Source organism: Herpailurus yagouaroundi, unplaced genomic scaffold (genome assembly GCF_014898765.1).
Source record: "Herpailurus yagouaroundi ecotype Mexico unplaced genomic scaffold, PumYag 185, whole genome shotgun sequence".
In the NCBI taxonomy this organism is placed as follows: domain Eukaryota; kingdom Metazoa; phylum Chordata; class Mammalia; order Carnivora; family Felidae; genus Herpailurus; species Herpailurus yagouaroundi.
The window spans coordinates 9,783,624-9,809,453 of NW_024412416.1; the positions used below are offsets into that span (position 1 = coordinate 9,783,624).

General features: G+C 46.0%; 1 protein-coding gene across 11 annotated transcripts in view; it reads right to left on the reverse strand.

Moving 5' to 3' along the window:
* AKAP13 (A-kinase anchoring protein 13) overlaps window positions 1-25,830 on the reverse strand; it is a 333,617-nt gene that overhangs the window by 35,060 nt on the left and 272,727 nt on the right. For all 11 annotated transcript variants that reach the window (XM_040493732.1, XM_040493734.1, XM_040493731.1 and 8 more), the window contains 4 exons: window positions 23,742-23,784; window positions 21,866-21,998; window positions 15,081-15,255; window positions 590-657 (listed from right to left, as the gene is read on the reverse strand). In XM_040493732.1, the coding sequence (XP_040349666.1) occupies window positions 590-657; window positions 15,081-15,255; window positions 21,866-21,998; window positions 23,742-23,784 (419 nt within the window). The remainder of the gene's footprint in view (window positions 1-589; window positions 658-15,080; window positions 15,256-21,865; window positions 21,999-23,741; window positions 23,785-25,830) is intronic.

A 25,830-nucleotide genomic window follows, 5' to 3' on the forward strand; every position in this document is an offset into this window, starting at 1 on the left:
AAGGACACTGATTTATGGGTGGCCGGAACACCAGAAACCACAGAGGGTGCCTGGGGGTATGCCCCACACCCACTCTCCTGAAGGGCCACCTGACAGGCAGCGCCCATTATTGTGCAGTGCGCGTTCCCAGAGCAGGTGCTACCACACGCCTGGCACTTCCTGTTCTTGTGTCATGTGCCCAGAGCCAACCCCTTTGGTGCCCTGCGGACTCAAGTGCTGCCAGGCAGGCTGTGCCAAACCCTAACCCCCTCCCCTCCCGCCTTGGCTCCTCGGGAGGTCAAGGGCCCTGAATGGCACCAGGAGGAAGCCAGGTGTGTGACCGTCCAGGCAGGCGGGCACACACGGTTAAGAAGAAAACCACCGTAACACCACCAGACACATCCGCATCATGGAGAAATGTGTATTTAACGTGGGAGTTCTGAAACCCACAGGCTCCCGAGTGCGTTAACCAAGAGACTCCATGGCTTTAAAGACAAACTACAGTCTGGTTATTTTGGTCTCAGTCTTGGTATCAAATGATCCCAATAAACAAAAACCACAACCTGGCCTCTCCCAACCCCGAGGACTGGTCCGCTCAGAAACGTCTTACCTTCATCTTGACCTTTGCACAGGAGGCCAGACTCTCTCTGCAGCCTTTGTGGACGAAAGCACCGCAACCTGAAAAACAAGCAAAGCTCAAGGTGACTTCGGGCAAACATATCCCAGGGTCTGACTTCACGCTGCCGTGGCAGCCTGTGGACTCCCAAGCGAAGTCACTCACATGTCAGAATCCGGCTCTGATTGCAACTACAGCCTGTGGTTCCCTTCCAGAAAGCAGGCGTGTGATGTCATTTGGAGGAAGAGAAATGACAGCAGATGCGACTTGTGATTAGTGGAAACTAGAAGCGTGGAGCCGCTCCGGCAGGAAGCGGAGAGGCTACCGAAACAAAAAGCAGAAGCATCTGCCGTCGCCACGCAAAGTCTAAGGCACAAAGACACCCACCAGCAGAACCCCTCGCCGGGAGCTGGGCAATCTGCACAGCTGTGTCAGAGGCAGAGCGTGGATCCAAGAGTTCACCTGTTTACCCGCTTCCACTTGGCATCTTAACCACCCTGAGCTTTGCACAACCCAGCCCGAGTCAGGCGACGCAGAAGAAAGGTCATCAGAACCCCCCAGGCACATCTGGGGAGCCCTGCCCGACCCAGGAGCAAGCGGGCGATGACTTCCGGAAAGACGGGGCAGAGTCCACATCTGCCAAGGATGGGAACCTCAGCCCTTCTTTCTTATTCCCTTAGCTCCAAAGCCGCTGATGTAAAAACCCAGTCCTCTGTGCCTCAGCAGGGTCACTGTCAGCTCTTACTGCTGCTATGAAGTCACAGAACAGAACTGTGCCAGGAGGGCCAGAGACCTGTCTGCGGGGACACCCGGTGACGAGAGCATCTCCCTGACAAGAGCAACCAGACACCATTCAGCAGGCAACGCTTCACACGCTGACGCAGGAAGCACAGGTCCTGCCCGTGTCAACTCGCTCACCGGGGGCCAAGACGCTCTCGCAGCGCAGACGTGTGGATCTGGGCAGAGTGGAGGGGCGCCGGGGGGGACAGGACCCAGGGACGCAGATGCCAGACCCCGGGCCCCAGCGGCCTCTTCCCACAGGCCCTTCCTCGACGGTCGCGCCCGCACCGCCTACTTGGTTCGGGGGTCTCTCCCACGGTACCAGCAGCCACGCCGCACTGTGAGGCGCTTGTGGTTTTCTCCTCCCCAGGGGCTCCTCTGGGACAGGGACCCTTGTGTGCTGTGGAACCTGTAAAGTCTCTCTACCACAGTGCCTGGCTCACGGCACCCATTTAAATGTCTGCGTTAGACCCTTCTAGGCCTCTTGTATCCAAACACCAAGTGCCCTGATACATTTTACAGAATGTGAAATAGCAACTTACTAACACTAAAAGGGGCACAGGAAAAACACCTATGAAACCACGTTTGATTCAGGCCGTGGCTCTGCTAATTAGTTAATTAGTGTGTTCTCAGGGCCTCAGTTTCCCCAGCTATCAAATGAAAGGAGGGTCCACATTTCCCAAGTTCCTTCAGTCTGTTATTCCACAAGATTCTTCATGTTCCATCTCTTAAAGAAGGGAATAATTTTCCAAAGTAAATCCTACTGAATTGTCCCACGAGGTTCATGCAGTGTGACATTTCAACTTCTACGTTACCTGAATGACCACTAATTACCACCCCTCAGAGCACGGTCAGGGAGGGGCCCTGACTGGAGGAGTCTGGACAGAGGCGACCACCACACAAGAGGCTACTGGGGGCAAGTCCAGAGGTGGATGGGTCAGAGTGTGAACCGGTCTGCAGTCATGGTCGGGGAGTGGGGAAGAGGCTGTATTCTAGGCCTTTCACTCCTAGGCCTGCCTCTGGCCCCCATCTAGCTAACTTCTACGACTCTACCCCATGGGACATTCTCTGGCCACCTTTCTGATGTTACCAGACCAGAAGAGACGATGGCAGCAGGAAGGGAGGCTCCCCTGGGGAAGGTCACACAGGCGTCAACAAGACGAACAACCTGGAAGGTTTCAACTCCGTCAAAACTGTATTCTTGCCTCTGCTGTGTTCCTTCTCCGGGAGCAGACTGTGAGGGAGTGACCTCGATGCCATGCTCCTTGTCATTTCTACGGTCTGCGAGCATCTCCATGTAAGCAGGGGAAGCTGCCCCAGTCAGCAGTGGAAGAGAGGTTACGGACCCCTGAACGGGAATGCCGGGATTGCTCAGCAATGTCCCGTTCTGGGCATAAAGAGGTCACTGCAGAAAGACCCCTGGGGAATGACTCATTCTAATCAGTAAAAGAAAACAGTCTGAGGATGTCTCACTAAAGAACCGGAAACCACTGGCCCTTGTTAATTTGTCCAGTTCTCTGAGACTTGAAAACGACCCATTTTGATAAAGAAGTTGCTGTTTTACTACTGAGAGAAAAAGCAGAATCACGAAGAGAAATCCATGTAACTCCCGAGATGCCAACGTGGCTATGCCCTTCTTCCCATCATGCAATGCAACTCCTAGGATCTAGACCCCAGGGAAGCTTGGCTCAAGACTTTACGCCTCTCCAGCCAACGGTCTTCCAGGAAGGGCCACAGAGGCAACAGGTAGGCTGGACCATACGTCTTTATTGATTTGTATTTAAATTTTTTGCCTCTCACCTCCCGAAAACTCTTCAATGGCTCCCTGTCACCTTTAGGATCGTATTTCTTGCTTGACTTGACAGGACCCGCCACGCATTGCTTGAACGTCCAGCCCCTCACCAGGTTCAGCCATGCCTGTGGGCCCTGAATAGAAAACGGTGTTTTGTACTTGTGTCCCTTCCCCTACTGGGCTGGAAGGACTCAGCTCTACGACATCCTCTCCGACTCCCCACATCTGCACTGGGGGGACTCCGTGCTCGCCTCTGTCACAGTGCTGTCCCGGACACACTCGTCCCCTGGACAGAACGCTCCCTGAGGGAGTCTCACTTTGTGTTTTACAATTTTTACACCCCTGTTCCCAGCTGCTGGCCCACAGGAGCACCAGGTGTCTCAAGAGGGTGGCAGGTGGGCTCCAGGCTGCCGGCCCCACAGCAAGAAGCGTACACGGCAGTGGAGGCCAAGCCCCGCAGCCCTTTCCCAGCAAGACAGATGTATTCGCCCACCCGCGCCCCAGCCTCACTCGGGACGCCTGCCATGCAGAGGCCGGGAGCGCGCGGCCACCCGGCTCCAGGGCCCAGATGAGCCGCCGGCTCTTCACGCAAAGGCTTCAGAGCTCCCCTGGCCATCTTCCCTCCGTCTTTCACACATCCCTGGCTCAGCTTGAGTGTTTCGCACACCTCTTCTTTAATCCCGTGTGTCCGGCCCTGCCCTGTGTAGGAAAGAGAGCCTCTCCTTCACTCCATTCCACTCAGACAAAAGAAAACGTGCAAGGATTCGCAGATGACAGAAACTAACGAGCCCATGTTACGGACGAGGAAAACCACGCATTTTGAAACACGATGAAATGTACCGCCACACACAATAACAGTAGCTTGAAAGTATTAAAAGACTCGTTAGCAAAACAGTAAGACACAGAAAGAAAAGCTGTACAGACTGAACAGGCAACTCAACCACACAAAACGGTGCCTGACCTCTCCAGAAATCAGAGAAACGCAAACTAAGCCAACAGAGAAACACCATTTCGTATCCAACCAGGCTGGATAAAATAAAAGCCTGCCAATTCTAGGTGGGAAACGGTGATGTGTGAACGCTCAGCATCTGCCCCGGTATCTGGAAACTGGCATCTCCACTTTGGAAGAGTCATTTGGCAGCTAGTTGACAACGTGCCCGCTTTATGAGTTAGCAACTCCCTTCCTGGTGGACAGCCTGGTGATGATGTCCCGTGTACTCCTGCTTGTAACAGAGAAATGACCCAAGTGACTTAGTAGTGGGACAGATTTGAGAGATTCATAAAATGGGACACCATACAAGAGCTCTAAGTCAGTGATCTGGATTCAAGCTGCTTCAGTGTTCTGGCTCCCCCAGATCTAATGTTGAGGAGAATAAAGCAAATTGCAGAATGAGGAATAGTGTGTGGGACCATTTATGTAAACTACAAAGACTTAAGGGTTGTTGACGTAGAAGATAAAATGATGAAGTTCAGACTATATACACACTGAATTCATGATAGTGCCCGTCCTTGGGGAGGGAGGAAGAGGCACCGGATGAGGCAGGGAAAAACGCGGGGGGGGGGGGGGGGCCAATTTTTCAACTTTCTTGGTTTATTTCTTTACAACTGGGAGAGAATCTGAAGCAATATAACAAAATGTTACTAATTTTTCACTTGAGCAGTGAGTCCACAGGTGTTGTTACATCATTGATGTACTATTTTGTACTAGTATCTAAAAAACCAAAGCCCCCAAACCTAGTGTTAACACATTTTAATATCCTTCAAAGTTCCTGGAGTTTCCTTGAAAACACTCCCTTATTCCTTAAAAAAAGTCAATCATAGTAGTGCTAAAGTAAAAACAATTTTCAATCAGCTTTTACTATCTTCCATTCCAGTTACAAAAGTACATTTTCTTCTTTGGTTTATGAAAATCCATAAGGTTTCTGGCATCTCTGGGCAACAGACGGGATGGGATGTGCCTGAGGACTGGCCACTAATTCTGACCCACAAGTGACCCATCAGCATCCTGGTTTCCAAATTGCACCCTGCCTGTTCCTCTCTCCCTGATCAGGTCCATCTCCCGAAAGAACGAAACGAAGATGATTTTGGGGGAGGTTTGGGGGGTGGTGCCATCACTTTTCAACAGACTTCAGCAATATTCAACTTCTCAGGCCGGTGTCTGAGATTTAAAAGACCATTCCAACCGATGAAATGTAAGAGCAGCCGTAATAGAATGTACATCTAAAAGACAACTTTCCCCCACTTTCTTAGTTGAGACAGTTCCCCAAACTCATACCCTGGCTGATATTTTACTGTGCCCTGTAATAGGGTGGCGAGGCTCAGCGATCAGTAATTCATGCAGGGCCGTCTGCCTAACATACTCAAGCTCCCACTTGGAAAATGCTCAGCTTGTTACCAAGTTGCTCTGGACTCAGTTCACAGCCCATTTTAGTGGTGTGTGGGGGTGATTTAGAAACTCTGGCCCACTGACATCAGCCAGAGTCATGAGGTTAAAACCCTACTCTCTGTTTCGGAAAACAGACAATTACCAAGAACACAAGAGCCGAAGATAAATCTAATAGAGTCAAGCTCTTTGCCACAAACCATACCATGTTGTTAGGGAGATCAAAGAATCATTTGGCCTTTTATTTATTTATTTAAAAAAAAAAAAAAAAGACTTCCTAAGAGCAGTAAGTAATATGCTTTCATTTTTCAAAGTTATTAAAAAAAAAAAAGGTCTCAGCACGGTGGTTTACGAGAACAGTGCCGACTCCTAATTAGATTCCTCTGAACTTAAATGCAAACGGCCCAGCCTTCAACAACAACAACATTTTTTTTTCACTACCAAGAGGCATCAAACAAAAGAATATGAAGGAAAACCCACAGAACTGGGAAATATCCTCTGTTGATATATATATATTTTTTAAACCTCTGTCACCAACCGCCACAGGTCTGTGGTGAACTGTTATATACTACACGTTGCTTCTCTTTCAGCAGAAAAACCAAAAACTACCTGTCAGAGAGACCAGCTTGAGAAAATCAGCTTTAAAGAAGGATAAGAGCAATGACCATGCCAAATGGAACAGAAATCACAGAACGGTCTGGGCACAGGAATGCTATGGCAGGAAGGATTCAACTTTTTTTTCTTGTAATTTTTTTTTAATGTTTCTTTATTTTTGAGACAGAGGGAGACAGAACACGAGTGGGGGAGGGGGAGAGAGAGAGAGGGAGACACAGAATCTGAAACAGGCTCCAGTCTCCGAGCTGTCAGCACAGAGCCCCCATGCGGGGCCTGAAACCCGAGTTGGAAGTTGGACGCTTAGGTGACTGAGCCACCCAGGCACCCCTAAAGGATTGGCCTTCTTAAGCTGAGCTCTGAGGTGAGGGACCTTCCCACCCTGAGTCCACTGATCATCCTCAGGAACACGCTAGAGTCCTGCCTTACAGACACAGATCTGGGGGGAAATTCTTGGATCCTTCTCAAGGAGCAGGCTGAAAGGTCACTTTTAAGGACAGAAATGTGCAACTTCCTCCTATCATTTCAACTCTAACCAGGAAAACTAAAACAAAACAAGCAACAATGAAAACAACAGCAACAACAACAACAAAACTATTTAGGTATGAACCAATGTAGAAATACATGCTCCAAAGTGCTTTCTGCAACTTGTTTGTTTCAAATCTTTGGGGAGTGTGAAACACCGTGGTCTGGACTGATGGCAGCTTATTAGCTACAATGCATGTAAAATGTTCTTCCTTGCCGGTGTAATAACCACAGAGCTGATGCACAGAACAAGAGGAAAGCCACAACAAAGAGCCAAATCATCTCAGGTGAGAGGCTCACATAACAGCAGTTTTCAGAAGAACACTGGTAAACAAAAATGGAACAGAATGCAGGGCTCTGCTTGAATAAGAACTGACTTTGTGATTTAGGCTCTTCTTTTTCCCTAAACAATAAATTTCTTTTACTATGTCACACAAGCAATGAACTCTCCATGCCAGAAAACAGTATCTAGAGAGCTGCCTTCCTGGATAAAATCCAAAGCAAAAATCTGACCATCACATGCATTCTGAACTCTCATGTTTCCTACTCTGATTCTAGCTGATCTACTTGTTTATTTTTTTAATCAAGAGAAACAACCTACCACAAAAGTACTCAGAAGCTGCTAACACAACAGAAAATAAATCAACAATCATCTCAAGATCATCTTACATCTGTTTAAAGCAAATAAAACAGAACCACTAACACGATCTGAAACCCAAACATAATGAATTCCTTACTCCGAAGGATTCCACCACACATTCCAAAGACCAAAGTATTTGTGGCAGCTGGAAAGAACAGCTGATGATTCAAGGGAAGCTTTACGGAGTGGAAGAAGTAAGAATTGGAAACACGCTCTTTCCTTTCCCTGTTAAAGTTAAAGCGAGAGGTGAATTCTGGCTGAGAAAAAAAGACCTGCCAGGTTTCTGCTGGACGGAATTACTTGGAAGCAGTCCTGGCAGGAGGCTTTAGTCCTTGCTTCTTCTCCCGCCACAAGCAGGTTGCAAAGAACTATTATGGAGCCTTTGCTCCTTGCCGTTTCTGGTGTCTATGATCAGGACCACTTCCACGCAAGTCCACGGAAAGGGACTCAAGCTTTCACCCAGAATTAGGATGTGCTACAGACTGGTTTGGGTGTATTTCAGCAGAGTCAAAAGCAGGTGATAATGTTGAAAACGTGCTGTCCTGTTGAATCACTTAGTATACGCACACAGAGGGATATGTTAAAGGGACTGATGACATCTGGAACACTGGAGCCCATCAGTATTGGCCACCATCCTCCTTCACTACGATGGGTGACATGGCTGATCTTTCTGAACCACGACTTAAAACTGACGAAGCAGGTGCCCGGGGGTGAGGCTGCAGGGGTCAGCAAGGAGGGTTATATTAGACCAAAAAGGAAAGCTACCAGGAGGGAAGTGACGGACTGGAGGGATGCTACGTTTCCTGAGGTTCTTGGGAAGATCCTGAGCACAGGAGGGGATGGAGAAAAGGGAGAGAGGATTCCGAGTCTCCAAGTTACTCATCTTTTCCACTTCCTGCTAAGATAACAGATGGTGCTTCACACACATGAACATTCACTGCAGGCTCTGTTCTTCAGGAAGCTGGAGAGAATCAGCAGATTACTTCTGCTCCCTTGGGAAAATGACCACATATCGCTCCTCTGCTTGCAAGCCTTGATCCGCAGCTCCCCTTTTTAATTAAGTGGCAGGCTGCACACTGTCATACACAAATCTTAATGCCACCACCAAACGCTGAGCCCACTTCCACACTCTCCCGGAGCCGAGTGCAGAGCTCCGAAGTTTCTGAGGAGGGCCGGTATGCAAGTTAAACATGTACTTTTGGAGCTTAGGTGCACATGAGGGAACTATCAAACTGCTCCTTTCTGCTGTCTGATTCTTCCCATTTAAACTTCAAGAACATCATTCTTTCCCCTTGTCTTTGCAGAGCAGGTGGAGCCTAGATGACTTACGACATTTCAGTTAGATCAAGCAATTGCCAGAAATCAAAGAGCCACTGGCTGAGGACGTTCTGATGCTCCTCCTCCCTCCAAACAGAGAAGATTCTAGCGATGACACACTGGGCTCCACGAAATAATTTGTTTCCAGAAGAAACAGACTCCTCGGGTGACTTAATGCTAAAGTTTACAAGTTAAACCAAAGAGGTTCAATCCAGAAAAGTCCCATCCCATTATAAACACTGTTAGCATAAAACTAGTAGCCAATCTGTGTTTTACCGGTTTTCTACTTTAAAAAGCCTTAAGTGAAATACTGTCATATTATGTGCCATCAAAAATGTAAAATATTTAGGACAGGCTGAGTTACGATCTTAACACTCTCGCTGAAGTCAATAAATGAGAACAATGAAGCTGCTTTAATGGATCCCCAAGTCAGAAATCAGAGGTGCCTAGGATATGTAAAACTCACATGACTACTTGGGCATCTAGTTTATTCCTGTATTTAGTTTTGTGTACATAATATAGAGAATATCTTCATTCATATACGTAAGCAGGTTCAAATATTAGTTTAAAAATGGCTTCCTTCACAATCACGTTACCTTCTTCAGTTAGTTAAAGACAGAAGGAAAAATGTAAACAGATACGCTGATAGCTAAAGTTAGTATGTTGATGTTAAAATCTGGTTATACTTTTGAGCATGTGGTTTTTTTTTTTTAAGTTGATTTATTTTGAGAGGGGGGAGAAGGTGGGGGGGGGAGAGAGAGACAGACAGAGAGAGAGAGGGAGGAGGGAGAGAGGAAGAGGGAGGGAGAGAGAGAGAAATCCCAAGCAGGCTCTGTACTGTTACTGCAGAGCGTGACACGGGGCTCAAACTCACAAACCGTGAGATCGTGACCTGAGCCGAAGTCTGAAGCTTAAGTGCCTGAGCCACCCAGGCGTCCCTAGCATATGGATTTTTAATGCAGGTTTAAAATTAGTCTAAAAGATATATATGCATGTATATATTCAAAAACCAGCAGCATTTCCAAAACAGTTCCACAAAAAACATCCTGAAAACCACTGCCCTGTCTATTCAACTAATTACTACATGGACTTGTGGCTGGTAAGTTAAGCCCACGAGTCTCCTCCTACATTTAGTTCTTCCTCATGGGTTGCTCTGGGGTCCTCGGGCCCCAGACGTTTCTAAGACGTGTCCCAGGTCCCCCTCTCGGGGAGAAATTGTAGCACACGCTCTCCCACCAGTGTGAGCAGCTCAACAGTCCAGGAAACCCTAGCTCTGCTTCCTCACGGAGGGAGTCCAGCAAAGAGCAGTTCTATTCGTGTCTAACAGGAAGAGGCATCAAGAAAACAAAAACGGGTCTAGGGCGCCTGCGGTCGAAAGAGGTGCACCCTCCTACGCTACGGCAGATGTTTCTATCTGACAAATCGATCCTACGCCAGCCGCACGTTTAAGCCTGAGTCATCACAGTCTCACGTAGGCTAAGAATTAATGTAGCCGAGGAGGATAAAAGTCAACTGCTGTAACCTAGAAAGAACACAGACACAAAAGCCAAGGACAGTAGAAGACAAAACATGTCCTGGACATGAATCAGGCAACCTTTCCGTTCCAAATTTACACTGAACAAAGGTGTCTGCAGCCAGTCACGGCCGGAGCCATCCCGCTACTGCAGCCATAAACCAATGGTTCTCACCTTTCCTCCCTGGAGCACAATGCAAAAAGTTCTCTGGGTCTTCAACAAAGGTTTTCCTTTCCACCCAGGTTCTGTCCCTAAACCTTCTGATGATATTTCACGTCACACCTCAGCACTGAGAGTCTGCAGAACCAACTGTGTTGTTCTTATTCAAGCTGCTGCTGTCAGTGTCGTGGGGACAGGGCACCTCTCCAGTCTTCTGGTAAGCGACTGCTCTCTGGTGACCATTCTGCTCTTTGTCTGTTGAGCTCTGGAATCCACTACCAACATATTTTGCTCCTTCATCAGAGACCAGCTGACAACTAGAAAAACCTTTAAAATTATCAGTGATCCAAGGTTTGCATTTTGGTTCTGCTCATACAAAATAACAGAAGTACAGTCATTAAAAAATTTAAATAAGAGTATAAAAGAAAACCTGAAGCCTCCCTTAATCTCTCCTCTCCTCGTCTCTTCCTTTAAACTGTCAACAGCTTGGGGTATATCCTGTTAAATATTCTTGTGTATTTACATCAACAATTAGTGTCTCACTGGTCTTCCGTGAGTTCAGATCATACATCTAGTTCTACTTCTTGCCTTTTCAACTTATCAAAGAGTCTTGGAGGCCTGTTTGTGTCTGCAGAGCTACCCCAGTGGCTGGCAAACTATCCACTTGGCGGGCAGAGTCTCACGGGAATACGGCCACGTTCACTACTTAGGGCTTGACCATGGCCAGAGCCGAGCGGCCACAAGAAAGACCTGCAAAGCCTCACACACTTGCCGCCAGTTCCCTTACAGAAAGAGCTGGCCGACCCTTTTTAGTACCAGCTCCAAATTCCATCTGATGAATCTACGACATTTTGCGGATGGATATCGAGTGTCTTTACCTTCTCCCCCATTACGAATCATGCTTCAGTGAGTAGGTACCAAGGGTTATGACGCTTGGAGAACTCTTCTCACAAGCCGTCGCCAACGCTAAAAAGGAGGGACATTACGTAATGTGACAGAGGCGCTAAATATCGCAACAGTGGCAATCACGTTACAACATATAAATGTATCAAATTCACGTGTTTGCACACCTTCAATTTCCAGTGTTATACCTCAAGTATACTCAATCGAAAAGACAAAAGGTGCCTGACACACACTGCTGCTCAATAAATATTTGTTGACAGGAGGCTTCCGAATGAATCATAAAACCAAATGCCGTGTTTTGCAGAGCTCAGGTGACCAGACTTTGTTGAAGAACTTCACTTAAGGAACTCACGTGCATAATTACTGACAGTTAAATGTAAAGAATAAATTCAGTCTGAAGTCATGAGAGTTTCTAGAATATTCACCCAGCTCTCCTTTCACTGCAACAGGTTACAGAGTGGAAGCCATTTTCCTCCTTTATAAACAAACAGAATTCAGAACAATCTACTGATGATGTGGAACACTGAAATAGCCGAAAAATCTCCACAAAGATCCTTCCAAGGCTATTTCTACTCCTGAAATTTTATTCAGTTATTTTTCACATCTACGCCTTAGCTGCGCTGTTCTGTTCCTACATGAGAAATTCTATTCATTTTAACTTTTTAATAATTCGCAACATCTTCCCCTGTCTACGCACTTGCTAACTTCCTCATGGTGGTTCACTTCCTCGTGTGTTATCCGTGTATTTTTTATCTTAAACTCAGCTTCGGCTTTATAGGACTATTCTCCTTCCCGTTGGGAAGCCTGTTTTACTGGTGACCCTACGGTTCAGTTCTGTATTTGTTTCTGCTGAGCTTCCTTAGTGTTTTTATCATTTTCAGACTGGGATTTCGTTAAACCGCTTGTGAAAAATTTCTTAGTTCGAGGTATGAATGGTGTGCATTTGGACCCCAGATTCATATATAGTGCAGAATTCTCACCCAGAGCCCTGGGCGAAGGCAAGTTTCCTTGCTGCTTCGGAAGGGCCAGTGGGTGGAGTTTTTCTAGGTCCTTCAGTATGGACGTTGCAGCCTTTAAAGCTCCTGGTTTCATTCGGGGGTCTCAGTTCCAGCTCCCACCTTGTGCCCTCGAACCACACATCCTGTCCTCGGTTGACAGGGAGGCTCTTCATTGCTCTGATTAGGAGTTTCTTCAGGGATTTTCCTTTCTGCAGGCTCGGTTATGTATTAGTTTAGTGTTTTTATTTATTTATTATTTATTAATATATTGCATTGAACATTTCTGTTTTATAGCAGAAAGCAGGTGTTCAGTCTCCTCCACTGATGAAGTTCTTTGAATATCAAGTTCATACTGTCAGTCAAGAAATATGAGGTCTTTCTGTTTTTCTCTGAGACCAGTGCCCCTCAAATGGAGAACAGGCACTTTGCAGGAGGGATACACAAAATGATTCTTTGGGACACGGGGAGGGGAGGTTTTACAGCTCTCATTTATATGGACTTAAAAGAGAAACAGAATTAATAAACAGATGATGTACTGGTGCCTCACTCAGCCCTTTGTGTTGCGCTTAGATGTCCGAGAGGGCCCTGGAGGTTAAGAGCACTTGAAAGAAGCTGGGGATGTGTAACAGAGGCTCCTGTCCTCATCTGCTCACTTTCAGCATGCTGTGGTGAATGGAAATTCACAGGTGCTCAATGCAGTGGGCTTAGAGAGTATATTTGGTTCCAACTAAAATAAAATGAAAAAGGGACTTACACAGATTCCTGCAAAGAACCCACTGACCTAAGAGTATTATTAAGAAGATGAATAGCTAACCAGCACACAAGACAATGGCAAATCTGACTTCTCTTATTCCTGGAATGGGCTCTTTAGAAGTAAGGTATAGGACAAGTGTGTAATTCCTGCATTAAATATATACACCCTGGGGGCGCCTGGGTGGCACAGCCGGTCAAGCGTCTGACTCCTGATTTCAGCTCAGGTCATGATCTCATAGTTCATGAGACTGAGCCCTGTGTCAAGCTCTGTGCTCACAGCACGGAGCCTGCTTGGGACTTTCTCTCTCTCAAAATAAACAAACTAGTGTGTGTACACACACACACACACACACACACACACACACACACACGTATATACACCCTGCGTGAGTAGGCTAAAGACGTTTTAATGATGCACGAACATACTAAAAAGTGCTTGGTGACTGCTGCCCTAGGTAACCAAGTTATCCCAGTACCAAGGAGCTGACTGTGTCAAGAAAACCGAACGCGTTCGGCTGACGGCCTAGGGAAGCGCCCTAACAGAACCTGGGCCCCACAGTAACATGCAGGGGGGAGTGGACAGTGGTGGCCCCTCGTTTCCTAGAAGTCACATAAAGCTTACCACTAACGCTGGAACTCTCAACTTCCTGGTGAGTCGCATGTCGGGGAGGACCTAAGCGTGTGTGGGATCCGCCCACAGGATGCATAAAGATTTCGAGAAGAGCTCCTCCCAGGAGGTGGTGTTGTTTTTAAAGTAGGGCGGTACAACCAACAGGGCTGCAGACAACATTTGGGATATATCGGCAAAAGTCCTCTTCCAAGGACGTGATGGTAAAGCTAGTCATTCAGAAAGCCACGACAGCTGTGGTGCAGACAAGCCGGGCTGTGGGCTGTGTGCTGGCTTAACTCCACTCTGTCTCTTCAAGAAAGCAAGTGAGTGGAAGTCAATTCTGCAGTAGTTCCGAATCTGCTCAAGTGAGCTTTTAAACGTTGCAAATTTCAGTAAGTTAATTATTTTTGGTAACAAATCCCTTGGGGTATTCCACAGAAATGACTGAGAACAAGAAACGTCATAAATACCATAGTCTGAGAAGCGTTTCTTGGCGTCTAAGTTAGTCACTATCTTGTCTGAACCTGTTATAGGTGCCACACGGTGTTAATCATCTCTGCCTTCGGGGTGACTGGGCTGGGCCTGGGGGTGGCTCGATCTCCAGAATGGTCAGTTCCGGCCACAAGCGGCCTCACAAATTTTCTTTGGTGTGTGCGCTGCAATGATTACTTTCTATCCATCTAACGACAACAGTTTTGAGATACGGTGCCTTAGAGCCGGGTCTCTGCTAGATACAGCTGGTAGCCTGCTTTTGTACGGCCCATAAACTACAAACGGTTTTTACATTTTTAAATGGTTGAGATACAGACCAATATTTTATAATATATAAAAATGACATGAAATTCAAGCTTCCCTGTCTATAAATGGAGTTTTATCGGAACACAGCCATGCTCACTGGTTTATGTATTGTCCGTGGCTGCTTTTGCACAATAGCAGAGTTCAGTAGTTGTGTGGGGACCGTGCAGCCCACGGAGCCTAAGACACTTGCTGGTGGGCCTTGACAAAAAAAGTTAGCCACCCTCTGCCTTACAGTATCTTATCAAAACCAGGAACCACACTCGGTTAACAGATGGGGCTTTAAGGTGCTTCTGATTGGGTCAGCGACAGGTCAATACGGGACATCTCTGCCCACGAAAGTACCTTCCCTTGGGAGTCACCACGACTTGATGTTGGCAAATGGCCGACACACATGCCAAAAGATGAGCGCATACGGCCTGACAAAGGACTGCCGTGTGGCTTTTGAGTTGGAGGCCACGAGGCTGTTTTGATGAGGACACAGACTTCCAGGACAACAGAACGGCGTATAAGAGATTGGGGCTCTCTGCAAAAACATACAGGCTGTATGCTCTACATCGAGAACTGATGACCCTCCTGATGTTTAAAGGCAGACACAACAGGCTGACTTGTCCACACACACCAGGAAGGGATACGGGGTGGATGGGCGGGAAGCCTGGGGCAAGCCCAGAGCCGTGCCTCAAAGGAAGGGGCGTGTCACTTACTTGCACAAGTGTAGGCGTCCTTGCTGGTGAAAGGCTTCACGCACTGGCTACAGCTGACGGGACCCACAACAGGGATGGAACTGAAAGCGTGTCCATTGACAGTCTTCTTGTCCTTGTCCTTCTCCTTCAAATCTTTCTCCTTCTCCTTGATTTTCTCTTTCTCTTTTTCCTTTTCCTGCCAAAGAAAAGAGTTTAGAGTTAGTTGGACGCCAGAGCCTTCCCTTCACCCGGGCACCCGGACGGCATGCGGTCAACAGTGGGTCGTGGCGAGTGTTTGGGATGCAAGTCAGGAGTGCAGTCCTGGACGACGGTCTTTGAAAGTTGTGAGCGTTCGGGCTTCATGAGACACACTCTGGGAAGACCGGGCAGGCCAAGCAGTTCTGTCAGCGGCTTGCTCAGCGGCTGTTCAGACCGATGGACACAACATCCCAGGACCAACACCTGGAAGAGGCTTCTGGAGCTGCAGGAGGGGAACGTGGGGCAGCCAAGGACGCTGCTCCTCCCCCCAAGCACGGCCCATGGAGGACGCAGGCCATGAGCTGAGGGCCGGCTGCAGGCAGGGAGCAGGAAGGACAGCAGCCCTTCTCGCGTCAGCTTGGGGCAGCAGGGAGCTTTCCTCGGGGGGGGCTCTCCTCCAACTGCTTCCAGCCACAAGTATTACCGTCCCCCACATAGACACACACCGCTCTTGCAATCTAAAATAATCCCTGCAGGACAGGTACCCCGAAGCGAGCCACTGTGACAAACTACCAAGCACCTCATACTCTGAATCAAGGCCTCTGCGTGCGTTACCGCACCTGATCCCATAACTGTGAGGTGAAGGGAGGGCATGGCGCTGCCCGTCGTACACCCGAGGAGATCAGGATCACAGACACCGGCTCTGAGCAGCTACTATGCGCCAAGCACCACAGATGGGAACATACACCCAGTGAAGAAGCCATCATCTCCACTGCACGTTCAAGGACACCAAGGCACAGGGTGTTTAATACTACAGTTGAGCCCACATGCCAACCACAGCCCCACTGGAATGCAGACCCAGATCTGGCCGACTCCTCAGCTCTGCTCTCTTCACTCGTCTCCACTGCCAAGGGCTGGAGAGGTTTGTTGACTCACAGAAGGTCACACGGCAAATGATCGGCAGCCCAAATCACAACCTGGGCCTTCTGACTTCCTAATTCAGAACCTGTCCACCATACTGACCTGGTGAGTGCTGGCCAGGTCTGATTCGTGTATGGCCCTTGGTTAACGAACGGAACACATATCAAAAATCTAAGAGCCAAATTGCTACACTTTAGAACCACAAAAAAGAGGACAAGAAAGGGAGAAAAACAAACTACTTCACTTTACAAAACAGGAAACTGTTCTAAGTGAAAATTAGTAATGGCTGAAGTACGTACGTAACATTCTAATAACAAGCAACAGCAAATGCAGTTTTTTCCAAGTATTTCTCGCTCTTAACCACATTTGGCCACAGGCTTCTCCATGTGTAAACGTTAAACTGAAAAGCATCTGCCTCCTTGCTCAAGAAAGCTAATGCGTGCTCCAAGGGCTGAGAAACTCATCTACGGCAACTAACATGCTCTCCAACCTCACAAAGCTCATCAAATCTGAATAATAAATAATACCCTCATCCTTCATAATAATCCAAACTAGTTCTTCCAAGGATAAAAACAAAACAGTAACCTAACCACCGTCCTCCCCCTGCCTCCCGGTCTCTTTCTGTGTTTGTTAGGATTTAGTGCCTTAAAGAAGTCAGGCTCTTACCTCCCCATGTTTTGGTCCTGTGAGTCTCACTGTTATGAGGGGTACTTCGTGAAACCGACCCCATTTTACCGACATGATTCGACCCCCATGCCAGGAAGCGTGCTGTCACAGAAGGAGGGGCGCATGCCGGCAGGGCAGAGCGTAGCAGCTTCGAGCTGCCATGAGAGAAACCGTAAGAGGAAGCCAGGGACTGGTTGAGAAAGGGAAGGAGGCAGGGCTGAAGTTGCTTGTTTCCTTAAGACAAGCTTAACCATTTGTATGCTGCCAGGAAGGCCAAGTACCCTGGAAATGAAACAGAACGAAGTCCCCAGAATGCAGCGTGTGTGGACGGTGCTTCGGCCACACGATAGTCAGTCTGGAAGGACTGAGGCCAATTAACACTTAGAAGTTAAGGAACACATCTTCTATCTGTTTAGAAAGACTCCTCATGGTGTTGAAATCGGGATGCTTCCTAAGAACACTCCTCAGTGAGGTCTGCTTCGCCTGTGGTCGAGTGGTGACCCATTGTTTTCTGCAGTGTGACTTCTGCGTGTTCAACAACGGCTGGGGAAGTCGGCGCCCACGGTATTTCAGGGAAGGAGGCAGGAAATAACTACACTAGGGGACTCAGAAGGAAAACGAGTTCTCCCTTTCAAAACCTACTGCTTTAGACAAGCCATTACAAAGACAAGACCAGAGAGCACTCCGGATGACTGCGAAACATGCTGGGATGAAGCCACGGACACGCTGCCCATGTTTAATCAGAGAAGGGAGCAGAGAGGGAACTGGATTTAACAGTGACTCCAGCCTTGGCACACGGCTCCTCTGCACGGCTGACGGGGTCGGCTCTTTTATGCTGAGCACGGGCACGCCGAGGTGGGGCTGGATAGGGGCAGGTCTGCAGGAGCACAGCCCTTGCCCCAAAATGCCTACTTCAAGTCAGATTAAGAATTCGTGTACATGTGTCTGCCCACGTATCTCCCGGCTAATCTGCAAGGAGGAAAGCTTAGAGAAGAAAATCAGTGGGACAGGCTGGTTTAAAGGGGGTCACTTCACTCCCTCTGCGTGAACGGGATCATGGTGCACATTAGTGTTTAAATAGTCTGTAAGCCAGCGAACTTACTTACTGGCAGGAAGCGGTACTATGAGAAGATGCTAAAGACAAAAGCAGAACCCGCCAGTCTTCCTGTTACACTTCCTGTTTAGGCTTGCCCCCGTTCTAAAAAACATCCAATACGCTTATCTAATTACATGTCAGATACTGCTAATGTTTTAAAAGGACATATGAAGGGCCAGAACTCAATTTCTCAAATCCTAGATCTATCTACCTAGATAATATCTATACACCTATCTAGAGAACTCCATGCTACAGGCAAAATGTGAATAATCTGTTACACAGTGGCTGACTTTCGGCTCCTTAGAATATTACTTAAGAGTTGCCAACATATAAATCAACCCTTAAGCACATATAATAACATAACAATGAACAGTGGGCTATATCTAAGTTAATAACAACAAACTATTTTCATGAGTATATCTATCATACCTAATTGTAAGAAAAGTAAAAATTTCCAAACCATTCCTAGAGACTCTGCTAAGAATTTACAGGTGGCAATTTAATATATCTTCACTAAATGCTTTAATTTTTCCTTTAAAAGAGCTAGGACTGGGGCGCCTGGGTGGCGCAGTCGGTTAGGCGTCCGACTTCAGCCAGGTCACGATCTCGCGGTCCGTGAGTTCGAGCCCCGCGTCGGGCTCTGGGCTGATGGCTCAGAGCCTGGAGCCTGCTTCGGATTCTGTGTCTCCCTCTCTCTCTGCCCCTCCCCCGTTCATGCTCTGTCTCTCTCTGTCCCAAAAATAAATAAACGTTGAAAAAATAAATAAATAAAAGAGGTAGGACTGATTATACTGTACACTAGGTTAATAAAAATAGGTTAGATCTCTAATAGTAGCTCTTTTAAAAATAATTTAAAAGCAGTAAAACCATTATTTTCAAAAGAAAAACTAGTATTAATATCCACAGTCACACTTTCAATTGTTTTAACATTAGGGAGAAATGACATTAGCCAGTAGTTATGAGAAACGGTAGAGTGCGCATCATCACACTAAGAAAATACTTACTTTTGTCATCGTTTAGAGAAGGAAATGCTTCTGTAGGGGAAAGCTGTAGCTTATCAGTGCAATGGCATATTAAGTCAGGGCATTTAATGTAACTGGACGTAAAATGTATCATTTCACTACTTCCCCTACTTCTTACTCTCTTTTGGTGCATTGACACAAGTGAGCTCTTCCATATGAAAGACGGCTCACTCTTAACCTTCTTGATGGATGTGGCCAGTGGGCCCTTTTCTAAACACCTGATAATGGGAAATGGACTGCGAGTCCATGTTTCAGATTTGTAATTTTCTGAGGGTTTCCACTGCTAGAGGCAGCACGAGCCCCCAAAGGTCTTGAAGCCAAGCGTGAAAAGAGGAACCAGGCTCATTTTGCAAAACAGTGTTGTCATTCTGGCAAAGGAGATGCTCAGACACCAAGTGTCGACTGATAATGGCCTCTGCCAGACTCTGCTCTAACAATATCCTTCCTTTGTCCTGCCTTTCTCTTCATTCTACTAGCAAATGCCAGTTGTTTGAAGTTATTTATGAGTGAGCAGGAAATGAAGTGCACTAATTACTGGAAGTCAAAGAGGTTCTGTCCTAATATCTAGTTCTGTGACCTGAAGCATAGCTCTCTGTACTTCAGTTTGTAAAGTATGGACGATGGGATGAGACTTTTTTTTATGTTTATCTATCCATTTTTGAGAAAGAGAGAGATACAGAGAGAGAGAGAGAATATGAATGAATGAATATGAGCAGGGGAGGGGCAGAGAGAGGGAGACACAGAATCTGAAGCAGGCTCCATCCAGGCTCTGAGCTGTCAGCACACAGCCCGATGCGGGGGCCTGAACCCATGAACCATGAGATCATGACCTGAGCCGAAGTCGGATGCTTAACTGACGGATCCACCCAGGCGCCCCTGGGATGAGACTTTTATAAAGGTCAGGTTCCAGTTTCTAAATTTAGTCTTACATTGTTTATGTGTGTTTGCGTCCTCTCACTAATGCGATCAGTGGCATATTCACGCTCTGCCCTGAAAGTCAACATCCCTGGGGAGATGGATGGGAAGGGGACTCTTCACTCATTTACTGGTCTTCCAAATGAAGACCTCACAGTCTAAAAACAGAACAACGACAACAAAACACACTTGAAAGCATCCAAATAGATCATAAAATTTCTCAAAGACAATGATCTTTAGTTCTTTAGGAGCACTATTAGCACCTAGCAGAATGCTGAGGCTACAGAAGTCATTTGATGATAGTACCTAGCTAATCTGCACTGATCTTTGCCAAGATTTTCTTTTGTTGATGCCAGCCAGGGTCCCAGCCAGAAGTGATAGGTACAACAGGTAAGACTCTGTTTAAGCCTTGTTGCCAGTATGCAGAACACTGCTAAGCATTCTGTTCTGAATTTAAAACTCAACCCTATTTTTTTTAATTATGAAGTTAATACTTATATATAGGATTATTCTGGAAACATCCTTGCATTTTTCCCTGCGCTTTCCTGACTGCCCCACTTTCTCCCCTTCTGCATCCAGGCAAGAAAAATGAAAACACAATTTCGGTGGCAGGTTTTGTGGAAAAACTCCTCTGAGTCATCACTGAACCTAGTATTGGCTAAAGGAGAGACAGCTTATTTACAAAACCCAGTAAAATACATGGGCTCTACTTCCAGCAGCCCACTTAACTGAGGGCCTAAGAGGCTTGTTACATTTGGTGGCAGGCGGCTTGGGGAGAGTGTGAGGGGTATACTTTTACAACAATATTCTTGAGTTCAGTGTTTGTATTCCCTTACTTCTAAGTAGGTACGGGTGTGTGTGTGTGTGTGTGTGTGTATGGACATGCCACACACACATGTATACACACATGTGTATATATAGTGATTCCTTAGCAAGAGCTTGTCACTGATTTCCATTTAGAAAAAAAAGTTTTTTTTTTTAAAAGATATTCCTTTATTTTATTGGAGGCTGGCTGGGTGGGTGAATGGAAGGTAGAAGGTCCTCTCCCACTGAGGTGACACTGAACTGATTTTGGTTTAGCACTGGGAATCAGTATAAGAAAAGGAAACCCTTGTCTTCCTTTCTTTTGAAAGTACATTGAAAAAAAATGAGAAGAGTACCTGTCTCTATGTGGGGTTATTACAGGTGGTTTTTATCTATTTTTGTATTTCGAATATTCCCAGGAGTATGGAAAAAATAAACAGACAAAAAACGTTTAAATATTTTAACGCATGAAAGACAATACCCTGCAACAGCCTTGCAGTCAGGACTAAATCAAAGAATCCACTTTTGTCTTAAAGTCTCTTATAATTTTCTGTGGGGAAATCCTTCTTTTTTTTTTATGTTTATTTATTTTTGAAGGAGAGAGAGACAGAGTGTGAGTGGGGGACGGGCAGAGAGAGAGGGAGACACAGAATCCGAAGCACAGAGCCCGATGTGCGGCTCAAACTCACGAACCGCGAGATCATGACCTGAGCCGAAGCCAGACGCTTAACCAACTGAGCCACCCAGGCGCCCCAATCCTTCTAACTTCTAAACCCAAATGCAAATCTTTTCAATCTCCTGATCTTGGCATAAAATCCTCAGGTGCATTTTAAACCCAGTTTACTGACGAAGGCACGTGGTCGAGTATGGGATCATGGAATCTTGGTTCCACTGCTGTGAGCAGCACACACTCACAGGGTAGCTTACTCCCAGGAAGGGGAGAACAGGATCTCCTCATACGGCTATGGAAACGATTACATAAAATAATCCATGGAAAGCTCTTAGCATATAGTAAAAACCCAATTAGTGGTATTACCTTTTGTTGCTATTTTTCTTCAAGTATTAGGCCATTTCAAGGATTATCTCTGTGCTTATTTCCTTACGTCCTCATTACGTCCTGTGACAGGAGCCTACAGATGACCAACGAAGGCCATCACGCAAGGAATGCCCCCAACGGTACTTACTCTGCTCTTCTTACTGCTGGACATTTTATTCTTGATGTAGCTGAACGTGCGGCTGACTTTTGTTCCACTCTTGCCTTCAAAATCTTTCTTGGAGGGGCTTTGAGGCAGGAAACTATAGGTCTCTTCTGTTATACTAAATAAAAACAAGAAGAGTGATTTTTAAAAAAGACTACAGAAATTTTTAAAAAGTAAACACAGAGCCAAAAAATACAATTCTTCATAACCATGTATCATTTTAGCTACAAGTCACAGTCAACTTATGCACACACGTGACAACGGGCAGCAGAGGAACAGACGGACAGAGGCTGCTGAGCGGTTCCACAGAGTAAAACCTGAGAACAGAGGACACCACCACGCTGGTCCCAAAACCAAAACCGTTCTGGTCCCAAAACCTGGCTAAGTTTTCTTGTGTCGGCCATCAGTGTTTTAGTAATAGATTTTTAGTGGCCTGGTGTGAAAGAGCCTGTCAATTATTCATTTATTATTTTATCTGAAACTTCTTAATCTAAAATAGCACTCAATTTATACACACCTTTGCATCAAATAGGTGCTAGAGAAGAAACTCATAAAGACAACAGAAAGATGGACGTGTTAATAAAGGCTGTAAAGGAATTTTTATGACTGAACGTACATCCAAATTCCCTGAAAGCAGAAATCACACACCATTTTTTTAGTCTTCTGGCACACTGGACAATCAATACTGGTGCACGCAGCTTTGCACGATTTTAGGAGGGAGGAGAGTATAGAAAGCTCCGCTGTAGGAGTTTCACCCAGAGCCAGGGGTACTGATCTACTGGTTCAGGAAGGCTACACGGGTCCATCACAGATGGACATGTTTGGACCTCAGGAAGTTCACAACGGTGGACTTCCTCAGAGAATGCGGGGCACATGTAGACACAAGCCATTCCACAGAAAAGGAATCTACTTACACTACGTTCCCCAGGTGTTCTACAATCGTTATTTTAAGAACTCTTCCACAGAAAAGCCGTGTCTACCTCAAGGGCCTCTGTGAGAGGACAGAGGCACCCCTCAAGAGGGGGAACAATCCTCTTCAGGAGCTAAGGTCTGTTTATACATGAAGTACTGTTTACAAAATAAAGCAGTCTGTTATTACGATAAGGGGGAAATGGTGTGAGAGCACTGTTCCAGAGAAGACAAAGGAGAAATAAAGTACGACAGAAATACAAAGAGAAGCATTCATACTGAGAGTTCTGGATCACTGAGTCACAACCGATGCCTCTGCGAAAAGACACATGTTCAAGTGCAGGGCAGTAATCAGAGCCCCCATGATGCTTACATTAGAATATTTTAGAACCCCATAAGCATGACAAGAGGAATAGAATAGTAAACAATGAGTCAAAATACAAACCTGCCTGCTGTCAAGTAAAGAACCAATTCACTTACTTGGACAAAGCTATGAGCCATATCCGTGTAGGCAGAAGAAAATGGCTTTAAAGCTTAAAATGGCTAAGGTACAGTTCCCCGCACGCATGCACACGCAGACACGTGTGCATATGAATACACACGCGTGCAAACAGTGAAACAAAATGTTGTCAGGCTTAGGGCTTAATTCTTAGAAGCAGAGTACAGAAGTTCATAAAGTCGAATACAAGTGTTTCCTCTCCTGAATAAATGCAAACCTTTATCGTCAGGGCAGTGTAGAGAACAAAAGGAAAAAACTACTGAAGACATTATTTAAAAACGATAGAGAGTCTTCACTACAAACCACTTGTAGCCATTATTCCAAATTTATCACTTAAGGAAGTAAGAATCCAATGAGCTGAATTAACTTCTCAGTTTACTTAGTGAAATGTCATAAGACATCTTGGGTTTCCTTCATCTCGGGGAAAGGAGTAACAAAATAAACGTGTAGTACCTCTCGGTCAGGTTAGCACTGGTGCTGTGGAAAGGCCGTGAATCTGGAAAACAAAAATGGCAGAGGAAAAGTTGGAACCAAAGGACAGTGCCTGGGTGACAGATAAGAGGCTTAAAATATTTACAACGACACACGCAGAGCAGAGAGAACATCCGAAAGCCATTGTATAGTGCCTTCTCCTAAGGGTTTGGAAGAAGGAAAAATTCACCTCAAAACTCAGTATCAGAACTGGAAATAGGCAGCAGTAGGCGTGAATTCCCCACGACAAAAAATTTCATCCAAGAATCACATCACTGAGCAAGCCCCAAATCAACATTTTTGTCCCCACGTTCAAACATACACGAAAACATGTTTAATTCCTGTTCTCGTCAACGCTCCGTTTCCATAGGCCATCTTTCTGAGATGACATCACGGGAAGAACACAAAATCGAAAATGAAGTATCATTCATATTCTGTTTGCTGTTCATTTTGCTTTCGTGGATTTCCATACCAAAATATCTAGCTACCATGTACCTGCTGTTTTCCGGAGTATTCCTGGAAATGGAAGAGTGAAGAAGAAAAGGGCACCAGAGCTGGCTGTGTGTGTGTGTGTGTGTGTGTGTGGGTGTGTGTGTGTGTGTGTGGGTGGTGTCTTGGTCCTGTTACTGATTTGGGGTGAGATCTCTGCATTTCACTTCCTCATCTGTGAAATGAGGGAGATGAAACTGACGGTGTGGTCCTTGCCAGGCTGACACTGATATGGCGAGTACGGCAGGTGCATCCTTCCTTCCTCCGTCACCATCGGAGCGTAAACTGAAGCGGGTCATTAGCACCCAGGCTAAGGCACACAGCAGAGCAGTAAGTGGAGAAAGCATTAGGAACACTACGATACCTTACCGACAACATGCTAATAAAGCTGGAGCTACGTCAGGACTTAGAGGAGATGGTCTCAATCATACCACGATGAAGGATTTCCAGTTTTTAGATCAGGCACGGAAATACTTTGTGTGTGTGATTCCAGGAGGACAAAGGCCGCTCAGTACAACTCCTGTTACAGTGTGAACAAAACACACACCTTATCCTGCAGGTGGGTTTGAAGGACTGGAGACGACCAGGAGTAAAACCCTCATTTGACAGAGATCTGAAGATGTTCTACTACTAGATTACCAGCATTTGAACTTAAATGTCCAACCTGTTTTAGATTCTGATTAGAAATGCAAAATGGTAGTTATTACTAAGTGAATAGCCAACAAGTAGGAATAATAGATAGGAAACTTAACAACCAATTCTAAGTCTTCAAAAGAGTACTTTCTATAGCTTTTCCTTTTACTTACTTGGGTTCTTCTATTTCACTTACAATGCATGGTCATCGAGATGAGCTTAAGAGTAAGAGTAAGATCTGGGATCTGTTCCCTAGTTTCTGCATGATCTAGGTGTGAAATTGTCAGCATTTTAACCTCAGGATACCTTAATTTACTTAAACAAAAAACCAAGAGTGTGGTTTAGATCAGTGGCTTTATAACCTTTTGCACCCCAGGAACCCTGAATGACAGAAGCAGCATTAAACTCTCTCACGTTGTCAGGCTCTGTTGTACACTAACTAGAGCAATTACCTAGCAAGTTACCAACCTAGTAATATGAACAAAGTGAAAGCAAAATCCATAATGAAGAAAAACACCAACTAGCACAGGATCTGGCCAAGAATCAGCTCCCAGTAGATTTCTGCTGAATAAATTAGAAACTGAACAAATATGTGATTGAGTACTGGGAGAATCTGGGACTCTGGTAAGGATTTCCAACCTTTTCACTGCTGAAGAAAAAATTCATTCATTTACTATGACCTCTTAGATTTGGTTCTGAGAACAGTGGTTAATCAACCAATGCCTCTGAGATTCCTGAAGGGCCATCAAGTTTTCAGTGCACCTAAGAGTATAAATTAGCCAATGATACCTCTACGGTATAATCACAGACAAAAGCAAAGAAATCTGTCACTGAAGTCAGCCTACAAAGTATTATGGCAGGTAAACAGTGTATTTCAAGTAGGATTTTCTTAAAGTCTTGAAATAACCTGCAGACAGAATATACTAATATTCCAGAGTCGGAACTACTG